This window comes from Oryza sativa, chromosome 1, assembly GCF_034140825.1.
Source record: "Oryza sativa Japonica Group chromosome 1, ASM3414082v1".
Taxonomy (NCBI): Eukaryota; Viridiplantae; Streptophyta; class Magnoliopsida; order Poales; family Poaceae; genus Oryza; species Oryza sativa.
The window spans coordinates 26,036,257-26,057,707 of NC_089035.1; the positions used below are offsets into that span (position 1 = coordinate 26,036,257).

At 41.9% G+C, this 21,451-nt stretch overlaps 4 protein-coding genes across 5 annotated transcripts; 3 read left to right on the plus strand and 1 right to left on the minus strand.

Annotated features, from left to right (window-relative positions):
* Positions 1-669: 669 nt before the first annotated feature.
* Positions 670-1,117, plus strand: LOC107275704 (protein RADIALIS-like 3). Its single transcript, XM_015783270.3, has one exon. The coding sequence runs from the start codon at positions 722-724 to the stop codon at positions 1,001-1,003; it is 282 nt and encodes a 93-aa protein (XP_015638756.1). The 5' UTR covers positions 670-721; the 3' UTR covers positions 1,004-1,117.
* Positions 1,118-4,686: 3,569 nt separating this feature from the next.
* On the plus strand, positions 4,687-6,885 carry LOC4326605 (protein RADIALIS-like 2). Its single transcript, XM_015779210.3, has 2 exons — positions 4,687-5,453; positions 6,575-6,885. Exons 1-2 carry the CDS (start codon positions 5,201-5,203, stop codon positions 6,577-6,579), a joined length of 258 nt encoding a protein of 85 aa, XP_015634696.1. The 5' UTR covers positions 4,687-5,200; the 3' UTR covers positions 6,580-6,885.
* A 2,643-nt stretch (positions 6,886-9,528) lies between these two features.
* On the plus strand, positions 9,529-17,398 carry LOC4326570 (protein RAE1). The gene is made up of 11 exons (NM_001424274.1): positions 9,529-9,660; positions 9,782-9,868; positions 9,992-10,060; positions 10,176-10,369; positions 10,662-10,803; positions 11,544-11,624; positions 12,401-12,529; positions 12,841-12,918; positions 15,534-15,605; positions 16,677-16,757; positions 17,038-17,398. Exons 1-11 carry the CDS (start codon positions 9,601-9,603, stop codon positions 17,077-17,079), a joined length of 1,035 nt encoding a protein of 344 aa, NP_001411203.1. The 5' UTR covers positions 9,529-9,600; the 3' UTR covers positions 17,080-17,398.
* LOC9268901 (zinc-finger homeodomain protein 5) lies at positions 16,844-21,323 on the minus strand. 2 transcript variants are annotated; one of them, XM_015767010.2, is made up of 3 exons: positions 19,831-21,323; positions 18,858-18,996; positions 16,844-17,352 (listed from the first exon to the last, which is right to left on the minus strand). In XM_015767010.2, the coding sequence occupies exon 1, from the start codon at positions 20,581-20,583 to the stop codon at positions 19,885-19,887; it is 699 nt and encodes a 232-aa protein (XP_015622496.1). In that variant the 5' UTR covers positions 20,584-21,323; the 3' UTR covers positions 16,844-17,352; positions 18,858-18,996; positions 19,831-19,884. The 2 variants fall into 2 exon arrangements, with proteins under 2 accessions (XP_015622496.1, XP_015622497.1); XM_015767011.2 differs by lacking the exon at positions 18,858-18,996 and having other exon boundaries at positions 17,075-17,352.
* Positions 21,324-21,451: the final 128 nt, after the last annotated feature.

The following is a 21,451-nucleotide window of genomic DNA, read 5'->3' on the forward strand; positions in this document are numbered from 1 at the left end:
ACTGCCCAAGTGATGGACTTTTAGCCCATGAAGGCCTTTTTTTTAAAAAAAAACATTTTCTCCTTTTTTTTTCCAAGTGGCCAATTCAAAACTACATTAAAATTCAATATTTTTTGAACTATTGCGTGCCTATAAATCACTATGAATAAAATAATATTTAGAGGATTTTTATATTTTATAACTTGTTTATTAAAATTTGAGTTTGCTTGAAACCCATCGATTTTTTTTTGGCTTCTATTCTCGGCCTGAGTTTGTTGGTTTCTCGATTTTTTAACGAAAACCAACCGGTTTGCAACAAAAAATGTAAACCATAGTAAGTAGGCAGTTAGTGCTATAGTCCTCTCGGGCCTAAATACCCATTGAAATAACACTTCAATTTATGGAATTTTAAAGCATGCAGAAAGAACAAAACTATGGAAATTACACTAATTCAGCCCTGGTTCGATGCAATTGGAAGGTTCAAACCAGGCTGATTTATAGTAATTAACTAGCGCGCGTCACACCCATGATTTCTGCGGTGATTCTTTTTTTCCGCGTTGAGGTTTCCTAAAGGAGTCCAAAATCAACCTTACTGCTCCTATATATACTCAGCTCTCATGAGCGATTTTAACCTCAGGAACCATTTTCACTCCATCCGTTTCATTCTACGCACAAGCCGCAGCAATTAACTCTCTCTTCTCTCCAGGAGATCAGGACCCGTTCGCCCGTTTCAAGACGAGACATGGCATCCAGCTCCAAGGCCTCGTCCTCGTCGTCGGCGTCGGCGGCGTCGTCGGAGTGGACGAAGCAGCAGAACAAGCAGTTCGAGCGCGCCCTGGCGGTGTACGACACCGACGCCCCGGACCGGTGGCACAACGTCGCCCGCTACATGGGCGGCGCCAAGTCCGCCGAGGAGGTGCGCCGCCACTACGAGCGGCTCCAGGCGGATGTCGAGCAGATTGAGGCCGGCGGCGTGCCGTTCTCCTTGGGCTACGGCGCCACGCCACAGGCCGGCCGCCGCTAGCTCTAGCTAGCGTCGATCACGTCGTAGAAAGGCGATTAATCAATTAAAGGCGCATTCCGTTCCTTGTCATCGTAGGTGCATGCACTTTCAAGTGTTTGCTACTGGCCTGTCGATGTATTTCTCCTTGCGCTCAATTATCAACTAATCCAATAAAAATAATTTTGTCTTAGGAATCATCAAAGCGACTATTATATGTTTTAATATATGGCGTACTTTTATAATATATGTATGGGGTTTTGTGAGATTTATATTGAATGGAGCAAATTAATTTGTAGAACCCCGGGTACGTTTTTTGGTTAGATTTGCACAAAATCACAATAATTTCGGTATGTAGCATATAACCTCAGCTATCATGGTCTTCACAAAATTATACTGTTAACTAATTTATAGCATAATATGTTAGCAAATAAAAAAATAACTAACTTTCATGGATAGCACCATCATTTAAATGATGGATTGAACGAGCTCATCAACTTAATTAGTACATAAGTTTAGAATCTCATGTGCATGTATAGTAGATCAAATAAAATTTACTTAACTGCGTGGTTTTATGAAACAATGGGACCTTAATACATGTGGTTATGCGCAACATGTTAACTTAATCCTGCTGTTCGACGGGGAGGCGAACGCCAGGATTTAGGAAATTTTAGTTAAAATTCGCATCCAAAGATGGTGAGAAAAGGTTTGTGCAGAGAGGGAGAGGTTGTCAGTTTGAAGCCAATTAATTAATAAAGCGCAGTATGCGTATTTTACTTGAAAAACCACGTGATTTGAGAGTTGAGACACGTACTTGTCCATGTATATACTTTTATCCCTGTCTGTTTTATAGTTATCGACAGTGATACTCTAGAAGTGAAGTGTAGGTGCTTTTTAGGACTATACTAGAGAAATCATGATATGGTGTGGGCGGTGGGGGTGTGATAGTGTACGTCTTAATTAATTTGCTTGTATGTACCATGTACGCATCCAGGATGATAATTCCGATGTTTGATTGGTACGATAACCATTGTAGATTGTCCGTGTCAAGCTTTTGGCAATCAACGTTCCAATATATGTGCTGGTCATATTTATACATAGTATTGTTGTCGTTCCTGCATGCTCCTCGAGATACTCATGCATATTCTCATGCAGAGGTGTCATTATTAATTTCCTTTATTCTGAAAGAATGGTGAAATATAATAGTGGAGAGTTTGCATTTCACAATAATCTTAATTTGTACGATCGATCTCCAGTCAGCGTGTAATTAAGGAAAAAGTTAGAATTACCTCTCCAAACTATTGTAATCGATCAAATTACCCCATAAACTTAAATACTATATATTTTACACTCTTAACTATGTAAACTAGATAAATAACCCCGACTTAATCCAGGGTGATTTTGTTCCTACCTAGCAATTCATTCAACAATTTTTTTTAAAAAAAATAGTAGACCCAACATGTCATACTCTCCCCTCTTTATATTTTCCCCCTCTCACCTTTTTCTATCTCTCTCGCACTGTGATCATTGAGGCCGCCACCTCCTCTCGCGCTGCCATTCCCCTTTTCTTCCCAAATCCTGGCATTCGCCTCCCCGTCAAACACCGCATCCACTCCATCCGAAGACTGGCGCTGTGCCACCGATGTCCCCTCCACCTCCTTGTTCGGCCTTCGATGCCCATTTTCGCCACTGGTCGTCGCCGCCATTGAACACCGGCGTTGGTGCTCCGGCCATGGTGTCCGCGCTCATGGAGCCATGGTCGCGTTCAGCCAAATATTTTGGATTAAATTATACTGATGATTATGCCAAAAAAAACAATTGCTATACTTGCTACACTGTACTTTGCTGCTTTAATTTTTTTTAATACTTTAAAAAGGTGCAAATAAGTAAACTTATTTTCAGAGCAGCGTACTGTTTCAGAATGCTGATGGAAAAGTGGAAATAAAATACTCAAAAACCCAAGGGAGAATCATTCATGGATCCTTCAGCATGATATTGTTATGTTTGAAAAATCAAAGAAAAGATATTTATTCTGATATGTGAAGAGATCACTTTTTTTTGGATGGAATCTAATGTCCCACAACTTGCTGTTCGAAGATTCCACCTAATGCTTATGGAATCGACAAGCATATGTTGTTATTAAGTTAATTATAATCGTAGTGTACTTAATTAGTTATAGTGCAGTTCTCTCCAGTACAGAATAGATATATAAAATATAATAATTTTACGAGATTATGAAAGAGAATTCAAAAGAGGAATGGCTAAATGGTTGGTGATAGATTTTTGGGTGGGTTCTGAGATGGAATTAGGAAAGGGAAATAGATGAATGGCTAGCTAGGATTAAATGAGTTGTGAAGAATGGATGGCTAGGATACAATATTTTCCTTTAGAGGGTGGGATATTATTTCCCTATTTCATTTTATCGACGTTTGATGTCTCGACTACAGTATTTGCATGGCATGGGGATCGTTGGTACTAGGGTATACGCAAGACTGAGGTAAAAGAGATGGAGACGAGGATTTTTATACAGGTTCGGGCCCCTGAATTGTCAGGTAATAACCCTACATCCTGTTGGCCGAAGCCGGTATTGCTCTTATTCATGATAATCACACCAGTACAATATTTGTGGTAGCCTATCTAACTGTTGTCGACATGGCGGTCTGACGATCTGACTCGTAGTCAACAACAGGGTAGCCTTTCTCCTCGAATCCGTGCCCGGCGAGATCAGAGATAGCGCTTTCGTCTCTCCTGACAATATCCGGAGACACCATAGGGTACTAGCCGTGCTTATCCCTGAAGTCAATATCCGGCGGCGTGTCTTGGCGTATGTAGGCTTCTATGTTGTGGCTTCTATGTCGATTGTGTTGGGTGTTGATCTCCTCCCTCTCCTCCTAGGGGGGCTTGTATTTATACCCATATGTGTCCCCTTGTCCAAGTAGAACTAGGGAACCAATATGGATACAATCCGAGTAGTCATTGTCGTTTCCATGTAGAATTCTGGTTGTCTTTCCTTATCCGGAACTCCTCATATATCCACAGGTTGTTTCCGTATAGGACATGGTATGTGGTGGGTCTTGCCGAGATTTAGTCAACTACTATTAGGTATGTGGTATCCATAACCCTGACACATTTGCCAGACGAAACCTTAAAGTTAAAATTTTTGTCAGATGTCCAAATCATTAAGCATTTGCGATAAAAAGGGAGTACCATGAACAATATAGGTGACAATATATTCGATGCTATTTTGTGGGTGGAATTGAAAGAAGGGTCGTCTCTTGACTAGCAGTGTCAATTGACCAGTTTGAACTAGATGATCAAAAAGTGAACAATAGGGATCAATTAAACATTAAATATTATAAAGTTACCAAATAGATCGGAAAGAAGTTACAACAATGCTAATGAAGAAATTAAGTTTTTGAAGAAAACTACACTAAAGTATACCTCTAATTAAAGAGGAAAGCACCGAAACCCTGTCACAAGCCGATGTGCACCATGTAAAGCCACGACAGAAAGAAGAAGTCCGTGGGAATAGGGTACTCATACTCCACCTGTGAATAGTGGCAGAGGGGCAGAGGTCAATAATGACCCTGGGACAAGTGCGCGTGTGGTCTCCGTTTGCACACATGAGCAGCAGCGAGGTGTATCGCCCAGAGACCAGACGCAGCGCACGCCAATCCAATGCGCGCGATGCAGGACGGAATACGTGCATGTCACAGTTGACAAACGCGCACGGCGGAATAACCTTCTGATCTATATCCATGAGCTTTACGTGCCATGACTATCGATCGATCGATAGATAGATCTTGCTCGAGGAGATAGATCGAAGGGATAAAAAGGTGAGAGAGATATATGATATATCCACCGCGTTCGACACAAATCTTTCTTCCAATAATTTTCTTTTGCAAAGCTTTGTCACTGGCTCAACATGACGATATATCGGTTAAGTTATATGCCTTATTCTCAGCAAAGCTCATCATCGTTCATGTAGTGGCCGTCTCCAGTGGCTCGATCGGTTAGATTGTGCCTTTATTCTCGATGCTTAGCTTTTCTCCCCTGCTTTGACCCCACAAGAGAATCTGCATCTAGCTAGCAGAGAGCTCATCGTCTTCCAGGCTTCCAGCCCGGCAGGCTGCTATAAGTAGCGCTGCTGCTGACGAGCTGATCAGCGCTGCAAACACATCGATAACCAGTTCAGAAAGAGAATTTGCTGTGTGAGACTCGATGGCGTCGATGTCGGTGAGCTCGTCGAGGGCGCCGCAGTGGACGGCGAGGCAGAACGAGCAGTTCGAGCGGGCGCTGGCGGTGTACGACAGGGACACGCCGGAGCGGTGGCACAACATCGCGCGCGCCGTTGCGGGGAAGTCCGCCGACGAGGTGAAGCTCTACTACGACCTGCTCGTGGAGGACGTCAAGCGCATCGAGACCGGGAAGGTGCCCTTCCCCGCGTACAGGTGCCCCCAGCCCGCGATTGCAGGTCAGTGCATCGGAAAGAAGGCCACCGCGCGCGGCCGCTTAATTTCGATCGTGTTGTTCACCGGAGTTTACTAATCGATCAAGTCGTTGTTTTGCTATGTTTCGAAGTTTGCAGCAATCACCACAATCCACAGGAATGAAGATTTTTTTTTTTTTGGTGGCCCGTTAATTTTCTTGACGGGTTAAATCCCGACAGCCAAATTTACTTGTTATATTACCTTTACAGTTATTTCTTATCGGTTGGTCGACAAAACTTATTAAATTGACCGTTTTGATGTTGTTCTTGGCGGTCTATCCATCTCAAGAAAATTCTGGAATCTGGTAGCGAATGGCCAATTGGCCAGTCAAGGTTTAGTTTAGCTTTAGGGAAGAACCTTCTAAAGTTAGGCAAAACGATTTATAAATTCACCTTACAATTTTATTAAGCTTTGTTTAGGAGTACTTCTTTGCCTACAAATAAAGACTTCTGATGTTTGAAATTTCCCCATAAATATCATGACTTAAATTCTAGAGTATTACCCAATCACCCATTTATTTAATTTCTACCTATTTTACCGCTGAACCCCCTCACCTAAGTTCCACCCTAACTGCATTGTAGCCTTTTATCTTCTTTCTTAAAATATGCCAAGAATATTTAAAACCCTTATGTTTATGGGTAGATGAGTACTTCATCCAGTTCTATAATTCTTGACGTTTTGAACAACGAGACGGTTTTTAAAATATATCTTTGAATAATTATTCTAGTAAAATATATGCAATAAATATTTTTTTTACTTTTGTTATATTACTTTGTATGACAAATCTATGTTGCTCTAGTGCTTTTAAATTATATATTTTTAAAGTTATTACTAGTCAAAATTATAAAAGTTAAGTTTGATCTAAATTTTATCTGCCGTACGTAAATTTGGAAATCAAAAACCAGGTAATACCGGACCCTTGTGTGGTACACGGATGCTGCACTCCGGACTGTTGATTAGCCATGGCTACGTACATTACAGATCGTGAATTGAAGTAGCTAGCCAACTAGATTTGCATGCATCAATATATGCATTGATCAACTTGTAGATTGGGAATCTCTTATCCATATCGCTGATATCAACTATATATGTATACAATGTGCAGGCTGAAAGCACCTCGATCTGAACGACTGCACCTGAAGATCTAGCTATGCGGCATGAATAATATCCTAGTCTGCACTCTGTACTACGTTGATCAATCGATCTCCCGCGAGCGTGCTTATTTGTAAATTTATGCACGCGTGCAATAATGTAATTAATATATGTGTAATAGCATATTTGGGGGTAATGAATGACACTCCTACACCTATTAGTTTGAAGTGTAAATACTGAATCGAATTTCTAAATGTTTCCGATAAAAAAATGGTCACCCAATTTTCGCTAAAATTTTCTTTAATTAGAAAATATTTTAGTGTATATTTACGTTTTAGGGCGCTATAATATATGCGCTATTCTCGTCTGCTCGTCTTGCATATTGTAGACACAACGTGCATTTACCATCTTCTTCGTTTTTCTTTTGTTCTTGAAATGGGTTCTCTCTTTCCTTTTTTGCTAAAGATTGTGTAAACATCAGAAACTTACTACTAACTACTCTGTCAAAAAAAAAAGGCAAACTCTAATTATAAATCTAGACATACACGCATGTGTCTAGATTTGTACTTAGGATTGGACTTTTTTTTATGCGGGGGTGGGGTGGTGGGTGGGGGGGGGGTTATAATTGTGACATAACTCTTATTTTGTAAAGTTATCAATGTTTAATTTAGCTAGAACGAAAAGAGGGTCGACATTTTTGGACAGTTTGTCTAAAGTCCTCCAAACCCAAGGCCTAGCTAGCCAAATGAGAAATCCTGATCTTTTTTCTTAGGTGAATACTATGGTGGAGTCAACTCTTATGCATGTCGATTTTTTTATCTAACTCCAAAGGACAATTATATAAAAAGTCACACCATAAAAAATGGTGGCGGCTAGTTCCCTTTCTTGATATTCCTGTGTGCCTCAAAACTTAATATTTTTTTAGCAAATACATCTAAACTTATTTAGAAAGCATATTAGCTTTATTCTTTTAAACATACATTTCACCAGTTTCAAATACTCCATCCGTTCTTTAAAAAAAACCAATCCTAGATTTGAATGTGGACATAATGAATGTCCAGATTCAAATCAAGAATTAGTTTTTTTATAGAAGGAGTACGTAACATAACACAACACCAAAAGGGTGAAAAAAATGAAGCATGTCTCAGTGACCAAGTGGGCTATCACCTAGCTGTAAGAAAAACATAAAAACATAGGTATATTTGGTTGCCCATCATAATTTGCCTCATATTACCATACTTCATGTTAGTTAAGTTTGATCGAGGTAGCCATCCATTTAGTCTGTAGCCATACTTGTAGCATGCCTTTCTCTTTACCACATTAGTCACAACCTTTCAATTGAACCAGTCAGACCAACGGACATATGAACTAGGAGGTCAGCTAGATAGCTGGTACAGTTTTATCTTCTACGCTATTGAACTGCGTGAGGTGTGGCTAGATTTGGAAGGGTGTAAGCGGCGACACTCTCTCGCACAACCGCGATGAAATTTTATAATTTTCTAAACCTATTAATTTTAAAACTAATCCCTTTCAAAATTTATTTTCAAAATCAAAATGATATTTTTGTCCTGCCATGTTAGTTTGACCGGCGTGATAAGACAACATTGACACGTCATCTCTATCAATGTGGTAATGTGTTTTGCCACACCAGCCATGGTCAGAAGTTTCACGTCTTGAAAATATGTTTTTTAATTTTTTTTTAAAATAAAATTGGAAAGGTTCTAAAAAAAATTCACCCGCGATCCCACTTCTCGAGATGGCAACGGGTGTGTACCCATCGGGTTCTCTTCCCCCGTACCCACACCCATGAAGAGTGAACTTGCCCATTTCAATACCCACACCCGCTGTCGGGTGAGAAATTTCCCCATATCCATATCCACGCGGGTGATGGGTACCCGTTGGGTACCCATACCATTACAGTAGTTAAACATTGTGCAACAATCAGATCCAGGAAAACCATATGGCCACATTGCAAAATCAACATGTCAGATGATAATACATAAAAAGTGGCACTGTTAAGAGAGCACATCACACCTCAATTGACATAAATACAACCACAGTATTAGCAAATCATTCCAGATCACAGTATAAGCTATTGTTAGCTACTTGGCTTTGACAATTGAACCCAACCGCCATATCAAACTTGGCTGAAACAAATCAATTAACATCACAAACAGGAGAAGCACAACAGAAATAGGTAGGCCAATGGGCGAGATGGTGATGGCGAGTGAGTGGAGATGCACGTGTTGCTGCTTGCATGCTGCAGCAATGGTCTCGGTGAGCAGCAGGGAGACGCAGGTCGCAAGAGCTGCGGCGGCGGCGACGGTCACAGATAAGCATGGATCCAGCAATAGCGGCGCTCACGGGAGGAGGCCGCAGCGGCACAAGAGGCCCAGAGCTCGCGAACAGCGTCTCACGCGGCAGCGATGGCAGTGGGGCTCGTGAGGAGGAGGCAGCGTTCGCGAGGCTGGCGCACCTCACGGCCTCTATGACGCGAGCCGCTGGCCCGCCCCCGCCGCCGCTATCCCCATTCCCACTGTGTGTGGCTTTAGAGGAGGGAGAGAAATGGAGCTTAGTGTTGCTTGGGTGGACAGCTTATATAGCTAGGGTTTTTTTTCCTTGTTGGGCCTTGGGCCAATTACACTCATGGGCTAGGCCATGCGGTTGTTTTTAACCCACGGATTAATGGGTTCGGGTGACTATAGAACGCTATTGGATCCGGTCCACCCGATGGGTGAGAATTATGCCCGATAGCACACCCATGGATGATGTTTTGTGCCTGTTAAGAACTCCTAATGAAGTAAAAACCCATCGGGTCTCGGGTCGTGGGGCCCCATTGCCATCTCTACCCACTTCCACGCGACCTGGCCCGGCCTTTGGCCGCCTCGTCCGGGCTTGTGGCGTCCCGCGTCCATCCCACGCGATTCCCCTTCCCCTAAAACCAAAACCCTCCCCAAAACCCCCGCCTCCTCCTCCGCTTCCCTCTCCTCCCCTCCCCTCGCTCCCCAAAATTTCCCAAACTCCCCGCCGCCCAACACAATGGCGAGCTTTACCGCCGGCGGCGGCGGCGCCAACAACAACCCCAACAAGTCCCTCGAGGTGCGTCCTCGCGCCGTCGCGCGCGCGCGGCCGCCGCCACCCTTCGCCTGCACGGCTCTCCCTGGCTGAGTCTCGATTCGATTCGTTTCGATTCTGATGGATTTGTTCGCGTTCCTTGCAGGTGAATCCGGCGCCCGGGGACTCGGTTTCCAGCCTCAGCTTCAGTCCCAAGGCGAACCACCTCGTCGCCACATCATGGGACAACCAGGTGAGCCCCGCCCGCCCACCGTCGCTCGAGCCCTAGACGCTTCGTTTTTTATTTTTTAAACATTTTTGTTTGTTTCGGCGAATCCGCTAGTGGAATCCTGAGATTGCGGTTGGAATTTTGCAGGTTCGTTGCTGGGAGATCCAGCCTGGAGGCCAATGCCAAGCGAAGGCCTCGATCTCGCACGATCAGCCGGTACTGCGGCCCTTCCATATAGTTTGCTCCCATTAGCTCGTTATAGATGTGGAATCTTCGATTTCTGCACTCTGTATTTCCCTGCATTGACATCTAGTTGGTTGATTTCATGCAGGTGCTGTGCTCGGCATGGAAGGATGATGGGACTACTGTTTTTTCGGGAGGTTGTGATAAACAGATTAAGATGTGGCCGCTGCTCTCCGGTGGGCAGCCCATGGTTTTATCAGGGCATGAAGCACCGGTCAAAGAGCTTGCCTGGATACCACAGATGAACCTTCTTGTTAGTGGGAGCTGGGACAAGACTCTGAGGTGAGGAAATTTGCGCAAACTACATTTATTTGAACTCGCTTAATGTATGCTGATGTTTCCTGTTTGTGATATCGAGTATTCCCTCTGATGTAATGTTCAGGGAACAATTATTTTCAAGCACCACAAATTTTGTTCTCCTAATGTATACCTGCATGTTTTTTTTTTTTTTGGACAATGGAAGTATAACTTCTGGCCTCTGCACCAACGCATACATACATGTGAACACAATGAGGAGAATGATCATTTTTTGCAACTAATGTCTAACAACAGATTTATAACCAAATTCATTAAGGTACTGGGATGTTCGACAACCTCAGCCAGCACATGTTCAGCAACTACCTGAGCGCTGTTATGCTCTCTCACTTAGTTATCCTCTCATGGTGGTTGGCACTGCTGATCGAAATGTAATAGTCTTCAATATGCAGAATCCACAGGTAATTTATATTAAATTCTCGTGGTGGTTTGTGTTCTATACTTTTATCCTAGTTATGTGTAAGGATTTAGGAGACATATATGCTCAGTTTTTTTTGTTATCCATAATTTATATATATGTTAGCACGTTCTGTTTTCCTACTCAACTTAATAGTTATCATAGTTTATAGTCAATGTGAGCTTTATGCATAATTCTTGTAGTTTACACACATCTTTCTTCTAACTCAACTACTACCTCTATATTATAGTTTAATGTTTGATACACTTTCTTACCTTCTGAAGTCTATTTCTCTTTTTCTTTAGTTTTGCTGCATATTTTATTACATGAAAATGAAATTGTTTCATTGTATGTAGTTTTACCAAGTTACTTTCAGGGAATCAAGTAAATTTTGTGGTATGTAAATCAGTGAGAGCAATTATTCTGCCTTTGCTCAGTTGCTAAAGGATAGGAGAATTAAATGTTGCAATATATTATATGCCCTGTCATCATATAGAGATTTCCAATCGTGTAGGCTTTAGGTCTTTTATCCTCATGTGATCAATATTTAATTTGTGTGAAGTGGAGGTGAAAAGTTTATTAGGTGAAATGATATTTCTAGATTTTTTTTAACAAGAGTAAATTAGCCAGTAACAGCTGTGCCCCTCTCTACAACCAGTTCAAATTTCTGTGTTTATCACTGTAACGCTGGACACTTTAAATGTCATTTGCAAGTTGCAACTGACGCTTCCGATGCTTCAACAGGCTGAATTCAAGAGGATTGTGTCACCTTTAAAACTCCAGACAAGGTGTCTTGCTGCATTTCCTGATCAGCAAGGGTTTCTGGTAATGCCTTGTTTTCTCTTTGGTCTAAATGTGGGTTCCGTTCGATGTTTCTTCCTAATAATTTTAGCTCCCATGTACATCCTAATTGCAATCTCAGTAGTTAACTAATGCCTAAATTCTGTACTAAAAAATAAAAAAAAGGGGTCAAACTAGGTAGTTTGCACCCAACTTCAACTGTGACCATTTCTGACCTCTAGTCTAACATATGTGTAAAAGGATTAACCTTTTAATTTGAAAGGTGGTGTAAAATGCAACTACAGTGTAGATGGCCTATATTTGGAGGTTGAAACAATAAGTTGTTCTTTATGCATAAGAAAAATAAATGCAGTAAGTTTTTGGCAAGTACCTAGAAGTTAGATATACCGTAAATCTGTGTTGATTTTGTCGCCATTCAATTTTTAGCAGTCAAATTGACAGTTGCTATATCATCAGTCAGTTTTTCTCTGGCACAGTGAAATAAATACTTGCTAAATTCACCATTTTACAATTGTTTATGACAACTGATCTTGTTATGTGTAGCAGGTATGTCCTATCTTTCTTAGTGATTCTTCCAATTTTAGTCATTAGCAGTCCTCTTTGTTGTCTTTAGTCCATTATATTTTGTTTCTCAATCTTGGTCATTTTATATCCATCGTCAGCTGCTTTTATTTTGTCTTTTGTTTGCCTTTTTTGTTTGACTTTACTGCATAATTGTGTTTGGTGTACCTTATAAAAGGTCAACTGTTTCTGATCATTTGAGCGCTTAAATGCTTAATTAACCTATGTTTTATTTGAAGGTTGGATCGATAGAAGGACGAGTTGGTGTTCATCATGTTGATGATGGTCAACAAGGGAAAAACTTTACATTTAAATGTCACCGTGATGGCAATGACATATACGCTGTTAACGCATTGAACTTTCACCCTGTAAGATCCCTTGCTCAATGTAATTTCATTTAATATTTTGAATTGTTGGTTACTTGCTTCCTAAGCTTGACGGATTTTTTCTGAGACAACTGGATGGAAGAATTTGAATATGCATAAATTTTTAAATCTGGAGAAGCAAATTACACATGGTCATTGTGGATGTTCATTTGAATTATAATAATAACTGATTACTTTTTATGTGGGATATAATATTTGATTACTTGCCTATTGCCTCAGGATTAAATTATCAGCAGCTCTCTTGAAATAACTACTTTTGTTGATTTGTTTGTTATACTGCACATTTCATCTAGGTGCACCATACTTTTGCCACTTCGGGCTCTGATGGAGGTTTCAACTTTTGGGACAAGGACAGTAAGCAAAGGCTTAAGGTACTGCACATCATATGTCTATTTATTTTATGTATTTCTTTTTAACTAACATGGGAGTGATGTAGTTGTATTGCCAATTCTATAGACATGATAATGCCTGTGCGCTGTGGAGGTTTTCAAATAAATATAATATATACCATATACTATAATCTTACAAATGAGAAAATCAGTATCTTCAGATCTAAAACTAAATAAATGAAATTAATCGGCCATCTATGTATGTAGGCATGCTAGTGGAACGGGTTGGAATGTGTTAAATGGGTCGGTTTCCTATGTGGATCATAATTATTAGTACCGGACTGGACCGGCGGTCTGATTGGGAAAAACCGGAACCAGGGCCTCGGCCGGTCCGGTCCCCCTTAAAAGACCGGCTGTGCAATTAAACTGGGAAAAACCTATTGAACCGGGCAGTTTTTATATAAACCAAGTTTTGAACCGGAGTGGTCAGACTGGGTAATAAGCTGTTGGGATTTTGGTGATGGGCTGAGGCGAGGCCCACTGAGCAAACTCCACTGAAAATCGCTAGAAAAGGGTGTAGGAGTGGGGATTCGAACAGCAGCATGCGCTAATTTACATCATATTATACATCGAACCGTGGTTGGACCGGTCTAACTAGTGGTCGAACCACCAGACCAGTGAACCGAGAGCTCAACCGGTTCATTCTCCGGTCCGGTCTTAATAACTATGATGTGGATTGACTTTGGATGGATTGATGCTGTGAATGCAGCGGGTTGGATGCACTAAAGAAAAGGTTTGGGGCGGGTTGGTTGTGGTTACAGTTTTGTGGCCCCAAATTGGATTTGATCCATGGATTCAACCCATGGGTGAAAGTGGATTCAACTTGTCGTACACGCGATGCTTCACTAGCGTGAGCCGGAGCCGGAGTCGGAGTGCGTACCGCATGGCTATCGAAGAGTTGTATCCCTGCGTTGCGGTGACCTGTGACTTGGCCGGCGCTGTAGGCACTGGGTTGAGGGTGCACCGGCGGCGGTCTCCGGGAAGCGCAGCTGCTGGCTGGTCATGTTGAACAGCGGCGCGGTCGCCTGACCCCTTGAACGGTGTCTTGCCGCAGAGGAGCTCGTGCAGGAAGAAGCTAAACATCCACCAGTCGACGGCGCTGCCATGGCCTTCCCTCTTGATGACCTCCAGTGCCAGATACTCGTGTGACCCCATGAAGGACATCGACCACGCCGCCATTGGCTCCACGATGAGCTCTGGCAGGGTGTCACTGCCCTCCCCCAGCTCGGACCTCATTTTCCTACTCTCTGCTTCTTGCTCCTCTGGCTGAACAGCTTGGGCATGAAGCGCGCTGGCTGGATCTGGATGCACACTGAAGAAGGCTCCATGCAGAATGAGCTCACACAAGTTGGTAGTAGTATATAGAGCTCACAAAAATGAACACACTGTTGCACTTGGTACGCGGCGGTTGGCAGAGCTGGTGTACGAGCTCAGATGGTGGCGGCATGTGAGATCTGAGATGTCGGCTTTGGTGGCAGCGGCAGTCCGTCTCGGTAACGTCTATGGTGTAGAAGAGATGAGCTTCCAGCCTGGACCTCGACTAGTTAGCAGCAAATGGTTTGAGTCCATGGATTTAAAATGGATTGAGTCCATTTAACTTGGATGGATGGTTAAAATCTGTTATAGATTGGATTGGTTTGGTTTAGGTTCTAGAGTTGAGGGAGCAGTGTGGATTGTTTTGGATCACTGCTTCACTAGGGAGCTGGGTTAGAGCGGTTTTGGACTGTTTCTCAACCCAGTAGCAGACCTATATGTACGCACTTCTCTGCACAGCGTCATTATGTAAAAAATCATACAAACGCCAGACTTGTCTACTGAGATATTCTAAGTAGTAGAGATAAGGTCAGATCGATCACAAAATGAGGTCTTTGTTCTGAGAACTGCAAATTATTTTGATGATTTACACACTCACATTATCTGTTAGCGAACAGAAACTGCTAATTTTCTTTTGAGAAACAAACTAAGTAACCCCATTCACTGAAACTTCTAGTTCCAAGCAGTCATGTTATGGGCATGTTTGGCTTACTTGTGGGAATAGATGGGATAACACATATTTTTGCTATTTGTCCCACAGCTGGGTTCCTTACTCACTGAGCATGTATGTGCCTGAGAGACTCAGACCAATCCTGGTGCAAGTTTCTGGTTTTTACCCTTCTTGAAATGATGAAATTTTAACGTAATGGTCTCTTCTTAGATAGAGCCTAGTAATTCAGCTAACAGTTAACACTCAACTAATAGATGAGATAACTAACAGGAATAAATCATACTCAATTTAACTAACAGCTATAAATTAAGGTAGCAGACGGGCATCAGAACAAGAGTTGATGTATGGTTCCCTTCCTCACTGGCCATGCCGATATCACTGGTGCGACATATCCAGCTATCCTATTTTGTGGTTGTTTAATGTGTTGTTTAGTGCAAAAGAATTGCCAGCAAGCGCTAAAGCTCATGGTTAACATATTAGTCTTTAGTGTAGTTCATACAATAGTTACACTATGAGGAAGAAAATCATTATATTAAAATTTCCTTTGTCAAGTCTTTACTTCTCAATTCCCATATTAATGTGTCATGATATACCTAACTCTATTGTTTTGCAGGCTTTCAATAAGTGTCCGTCACCCATCACATGCAGTACATTCAATCAGGATGGCTCAATATTTGCTTATGCGGTAGGCTATCTCTTGCCATCTGCACCATAATGAATTGTTAGACATGCATTGTTACTTCTGATACTTTTGCTAGATTTATTTCTCCTGGATTGTCATTCACCTCAATAATTAACATTACAACCAGCAGTAGCCAAGAGCGAGGGATGCATATAATACCATAGACCTTAACGTGATAGTACTCATTCCACCCCAAGTTATAAGGCACGCACACATTTCAAAATTCACACCATAAATTTTGACTTTTAATTGGTGTTACAATATATAGGTTTAGTGATATTAATATGGTACTGTTAGATTCATATTCAGAATTTCAGATGTACTTTCATATGATTTTAGGGCCTGTTTAGTTCGCGAAAAGAAAATTTTTGGGATCAGACGTTTGACCGGATGTCGGAAGGGGTTTTCGGACACGAATGAAAAAACTAATTTCATAACTCGCATGGAAACCGCGAGACGAATCTTTTGAGCCTAATTAATTCGTCATTAGCACATGTGGGTTACTGTAGCACTTATGGCTAATCATGGACTAATTAGGCTCAAAAGATTCGTCTCGCGATTTCCCCCCTAACTGTTAATTTATCTATATTTAATACTCCATGTATGTGTCCAAATATTCGATGTGATGTTTTTGGGAACTAAACAAGGCCTTAGTTTCACTATGGATGATAATATACTTTCAGAGAAATTAGCAATCAAAGTTTGATGTTGAAGGCCGTTCCAAGTCAAACCGCGCCTTATAATTTGGGACGTAGGGAGTATTTCAGATTAGGGGAATACGTCATATTGCAGAATGCAATTTAATACGTCATATTGCAGGGAGCAATTTAATACATCATATTGCAGAGTGTAATTTAATGTGTCTTAAATGTTTTGGAATATTTTTTGATAAATGAACAGTAGAAATGCTAAGTTTGACTTCTTGTAACTATGGCACTTTTGATGTTAGAAAGCATGTGTGGAGATAAGTTCCTATTTGGCTCGAACATCAACTATAAATGATTTTGTATTCTTCAGATTGTTCTGAAATTTAATTAAATTGCTCACGCAACTTGTCTTGCTGACCTGTGTTAGGTATGCTATGATTGGAGCAAGGGTGCCGAGAAGCACAATCCTTCTACTGCAAAAACAAATATCTTTCTCCATAGTGTCCAGGTTGGTTCTCTTATAGTAATTATTATGTGATGTATAACATTTTTAGTTTGTTTGATCAATTTGAAGTGGTTACATAGACATAAAAAAGACCTGGGGCAATAACTAATTGTATTTTTATCTGACAAGTTACACTTTACTTTCAAACAGACTGTAAATTTGCTTGAGTTTCGATGTGCTAATACCATCCTCTTTGTTGTTTTTTCTTGGATGAAGACATATATGCTTGGTCTGGTTATTCTTCTCTGATAGGTTCTTGTTTTGTCATTATTTTCGTGTGTAGGAATCTGAGGTCAAAGGAAAGCCCCGTGTTAATAAGAAGTAGACCTGACAACAAGAAGTTGAGGATTGGTTATCATAATCATAACATCATCTCGCTGATGCTAATTTCCTGCATGAGTATCCTCCTTCCGAACTCTTTATGCCATCTCTTCGTCTATGAGACGGTAACTTGTAAACACATACTTTTCTGGTCGTCATTGTTGTGAATTGCAATAGTGGACAATGGTAGTTATATGCAATCTTTACACCAAATGCGTTCAGATCAATCCTGGTATTGGATCCAACTTTGTTCTCCCAGGTTCAGATTTTCTGGGGCCTGCGAAGTACAAACCTAATACAGTCATTCAACAGCATTAAACGTCATCACAGGCAAAAACAATGTTGGATAGGGGTTTATCCAGATTTGAAGTACTATGTCTAATTCGGATTTAAGTTGTTATATTTTGGAATCAAGGGAGTAGTAGATTACTTAACCATTACTAGACATTCTTTCTGTGTCCTTGTCCAGGCGCACAAGCTATATAAATAGCTGACCACTTCATACTGTCACCATTTGTAAAAGACGACTCTCTCAAGCATAGCTCCACCAATCTTAAGCACCTGGGATGGTGCGCAAAAATATTTTTGCTTGCTAAGCCACATGTTACATTTTACGAGAAATTGCACTGACTAGGAAGTGTTTATTTAAAGAGCAATTTTATATTTCTTAAGGAGGTACCATGAGATACCACATTTTCTAGATACTATGATATATCAAATTTTACATTAAAATTTTAGTAACTCATGGTACCAAGAGATACCAGGAAGATTATCGGGAGTTTTACTAATTACAAATTAAGGCTAAGTTCGGCATCTAGGGTTGGGAACTCACTCCCCTCTTTTCAAACTGCTAAATGATATTTTTTTTAAAAAATTATATACGAAAGTTGCTTAAAAAAATCAAATTGATCTATTTTTGAAAAAAAACTAATATTTAATTAATCACGTGCTAATGGATTGCTCCGTTTTTTTTTCGGGAGGGATTTGCTCCCAACCACAAGTAACGAACATAGCCTAAGTGTACACATTTGAGCAGCTGTGACTAAAATGTGTTAGGTTCTGCCTTAAGAAATAAATACCTTCAATGACATGCTTTAGAATCGACTATTAAGCTAACTAACGAATTCGTGGTGCTGTAAACATGAGTTTGAAGCATGATTTCAGAATGAAATTTCAGAGTATTGCATTCCAATGTGAGTGGGTATTTGGTTAAAAAAAACCGTATAAATTTTGATGGCAGTGCCCAAACATTCATATAATACTATGGCATAGTAATATTTGTTTGTCTTCATCTATTTTAGACTCCACATGGTTTTTTCTTACACCATGAAGCGTTAATGAATACCCAAGATCTTTATTAGAGCAGGTACAATAGCAGGCTACAAGTCAGTTATAAATATATTTTAAAAAGATAAAAGAAGAGAGAAGAGTAGCGGGCTATAAATCTGTAGCCAGCTGCAGCACGGACTCCAAAGCGTAATGTGTGTATGACAGGTGGGACCAGACATTAATAGTGTACTAAGTAACTATTGTATGAATTAGCTATAGATGATTCGAAGTTAGTAGTTGGCTATACTATTAAACTTACTCTTAGACGTTGAAGTTTTCTTTTTTTTTCCTTTTGTTTTTTTCAGCTTGTCTGTTCTGCTAAATTCTTTGAGCGCATTTATTACATCCTTGTCAACCTTTTCCTCCTTCGCAACACGGACCTCACAATTTCTTCAAACAAAATCAACAAAATCTTTGCAATCAAGCTTATAGATGATAGATGTGGACACGTACCATGTGATGTCCGGCCATGCACGTAAATCCCAGCCGCCCACCAGTGCACAAATTGCAAATGCCAACTATAGATAGATTGTTCAGCACCTCCGGTTACTATCAGACCATTTCCTTCATATCTCTTCCTCCCTGACCCACCCTAATTCCGGACGGAAAAAATCAACCGGAAATGAATGGTGACTGGTGTGCCATCGATGTTGGATGCTGAATTTTCTTGTTACTTCCTTCGCTTTACAATATAAGTCATTTTAACATTTTTCACATTTATATTGATGTTAATGAATCTAAATAGATATATATGTGTAGATTCATTAACATCAATATGAATGTGAGAAATGCTAGAATAACTTATATTGTGAAACGAAGGGAGTATGGAACAACTCCTCCCAGAAAGAAGGAAAACGTCGAGAAATATAATAAACTGCCTTATCTTTCGAACCATCATCACACAGATATACAGCTTAGAGGCTGATCACGGCCATAGTTCTGACTTTTTTTTAGATAATGAATTTTCATTAATCCAGCCATAGTTCTGACTTTTGACCAGCCCTTTTACCGCCTTTTGTCACTAGCGCAAGTTACCAATCAGAGAAAAAAGCCGTGTATATGTATACAGTTATCTTCAGTTGACTGGCATGAGATTCCTTTCGATTTTAATGGCAGTTGATTGTAATCCATGCTCTGAATGGTCAATTTTTTTTTGATCTGTTTGGCTTACAAAAATATACTAACAGTGTAAGACAGTAACGAATCAGAGCTCACAGCTACGCAAACGCGGGATGCCAAAATCTAACCCACCTATTGGTCTTAAAATGGACTTTTTTCTATCTATAAGAAGAAGAATCTAATCCAACCTATATTGCATCTACCGTACCAATTATTCGGTAATTAAAAGGTCAGAAGAAGAATAATAATTTGATTAGTACAAGAATAGGAAAAGAACATCAAATGGCAGGAAGGAGGGGGGCTCTACCTTCCCCGCTCATTTCGATCGAACCTTTGTCTCCTCCCATACATGGCATCCTGCCTACTGCTGCTGTTCCTGCCTGTTCTCCTGCTGCTGTTTCTGCTTGAAGCTATGCTTGTTGTTGTGCATCCACACCTTGAGCGCTTGCCTCCGGACGCCGACCTGCGCGCAGAAGTGCTCCACCGTCGCCTCCTCCTGCCGCTGGATCCTCCACCCCACGCGCTCCGCGAACGCCAGCATCTGCTCCTTCTGCTCCCGCGTGAACGTCGTGCGTGACCGCCTCCGTGGCTGCACCGGCGAGGGCCGCAGCCGCTCGTCGCTGGAGGACGCGGTCGTGGTGCCAGTGCCGCCGCTGGGCGTGCCGTAGCCAGGGAACGGCAAACCTTGCTTGCTGGCGGCCGCTGCAGGCGGCAGCAGCAGCGCGGGTGGTGCGCGCGAGTTGATGGACGCCGGCAGGTGCAGCTGCGGCAGCCGTGCTGCGCCCGCGCGGCCCGGGGAAGGGTCCCGGCGGTGGAAGCTGCGGTGGCAGCCGCAGGCCGCGCAGGCGAGCGGCTCCTCGGTGGACGCCGGCATGAACTCGCCGCAGCCATCCACGACGTGGCCGCCCGAGGCCGCCGCGTGGTTCCGGAGGCACTCGTGGTACCGGCACCTGATCGTCTCGGGGGCGGCCGACGTCAGCACGCGGTGAGGCGGCGTGGGCGGGGATGAGCAGCCACCGCCCACGTCGCCGGCGTCCTCCTCGTGCTCGCTGAGCTCCATGCCAGCCACGTACGTGCAGTGTGCAAAGCTAGCTAGCGTTGCTTGCCGCGGCGGGCTCGGTGGGGGAATAGCGTGTAATACGTGGTCGTCGAGGTGGGGATGCGTGTGATCATGTCGGGGATATTTTTGGGTGCGGGCAGCAGGTCAGGCTGGCGATGCCGGGGTCAGGTTTGCAACGGCGACCGGCCGCGTCGGCGTGTATGCTGTTTCCCGCGGCCGGTGCTGACCACCGACAGCGGCAGACTTCGCGCACACTCGATCTTGCTGGGCCGTGGTTTGCTTACTCAGTAAACGGCTGACAACGCTCCTGGCTTCTCACCGCTTCAGGTTGATTGAGCACCTCCCTGTGGGTATGTAGCGATTGCTCTAGACTACTTCCATTCGGTTTCTCACCGATCTATAACGTTGGAGTTCAAACATTGTAAGGCGTGTTTGCGTGCTTGGTTTAGCCTTTTGTTGGCATACCGGTGGTACGACGGTGAAATCATATACCTGATTCTATCAATCAAGGGCTAAATCCTTATGATCTTAAAAGGTGGGTTTTCAATAAGATTTGAGTGAGGCGTTACAAATTTAGAATTTTAGTGAGGTCATCTGTGGGTCTTTGAATTCGTCTCTTTGAGTGTGTGTCAAGAGGTGCATTCGCTGTGCATGAGTGTGATGTGCGTGTGTGACTTTTGTGTAATTAAAAGTTTTAACTAATTTTGAGTTTGATATTTTTATTTCAAGAATAATTTTAAGTATAACTTTTATTTGTCCTTTTAGCTCATGAAGAACAAAGTTGTCCAACAAAAGCAAAAAAAAAAAACCCTAAAAATAATTAGATAATCAATAATAAGCTTTAGCTTTTTGAAAGTATATATATCTA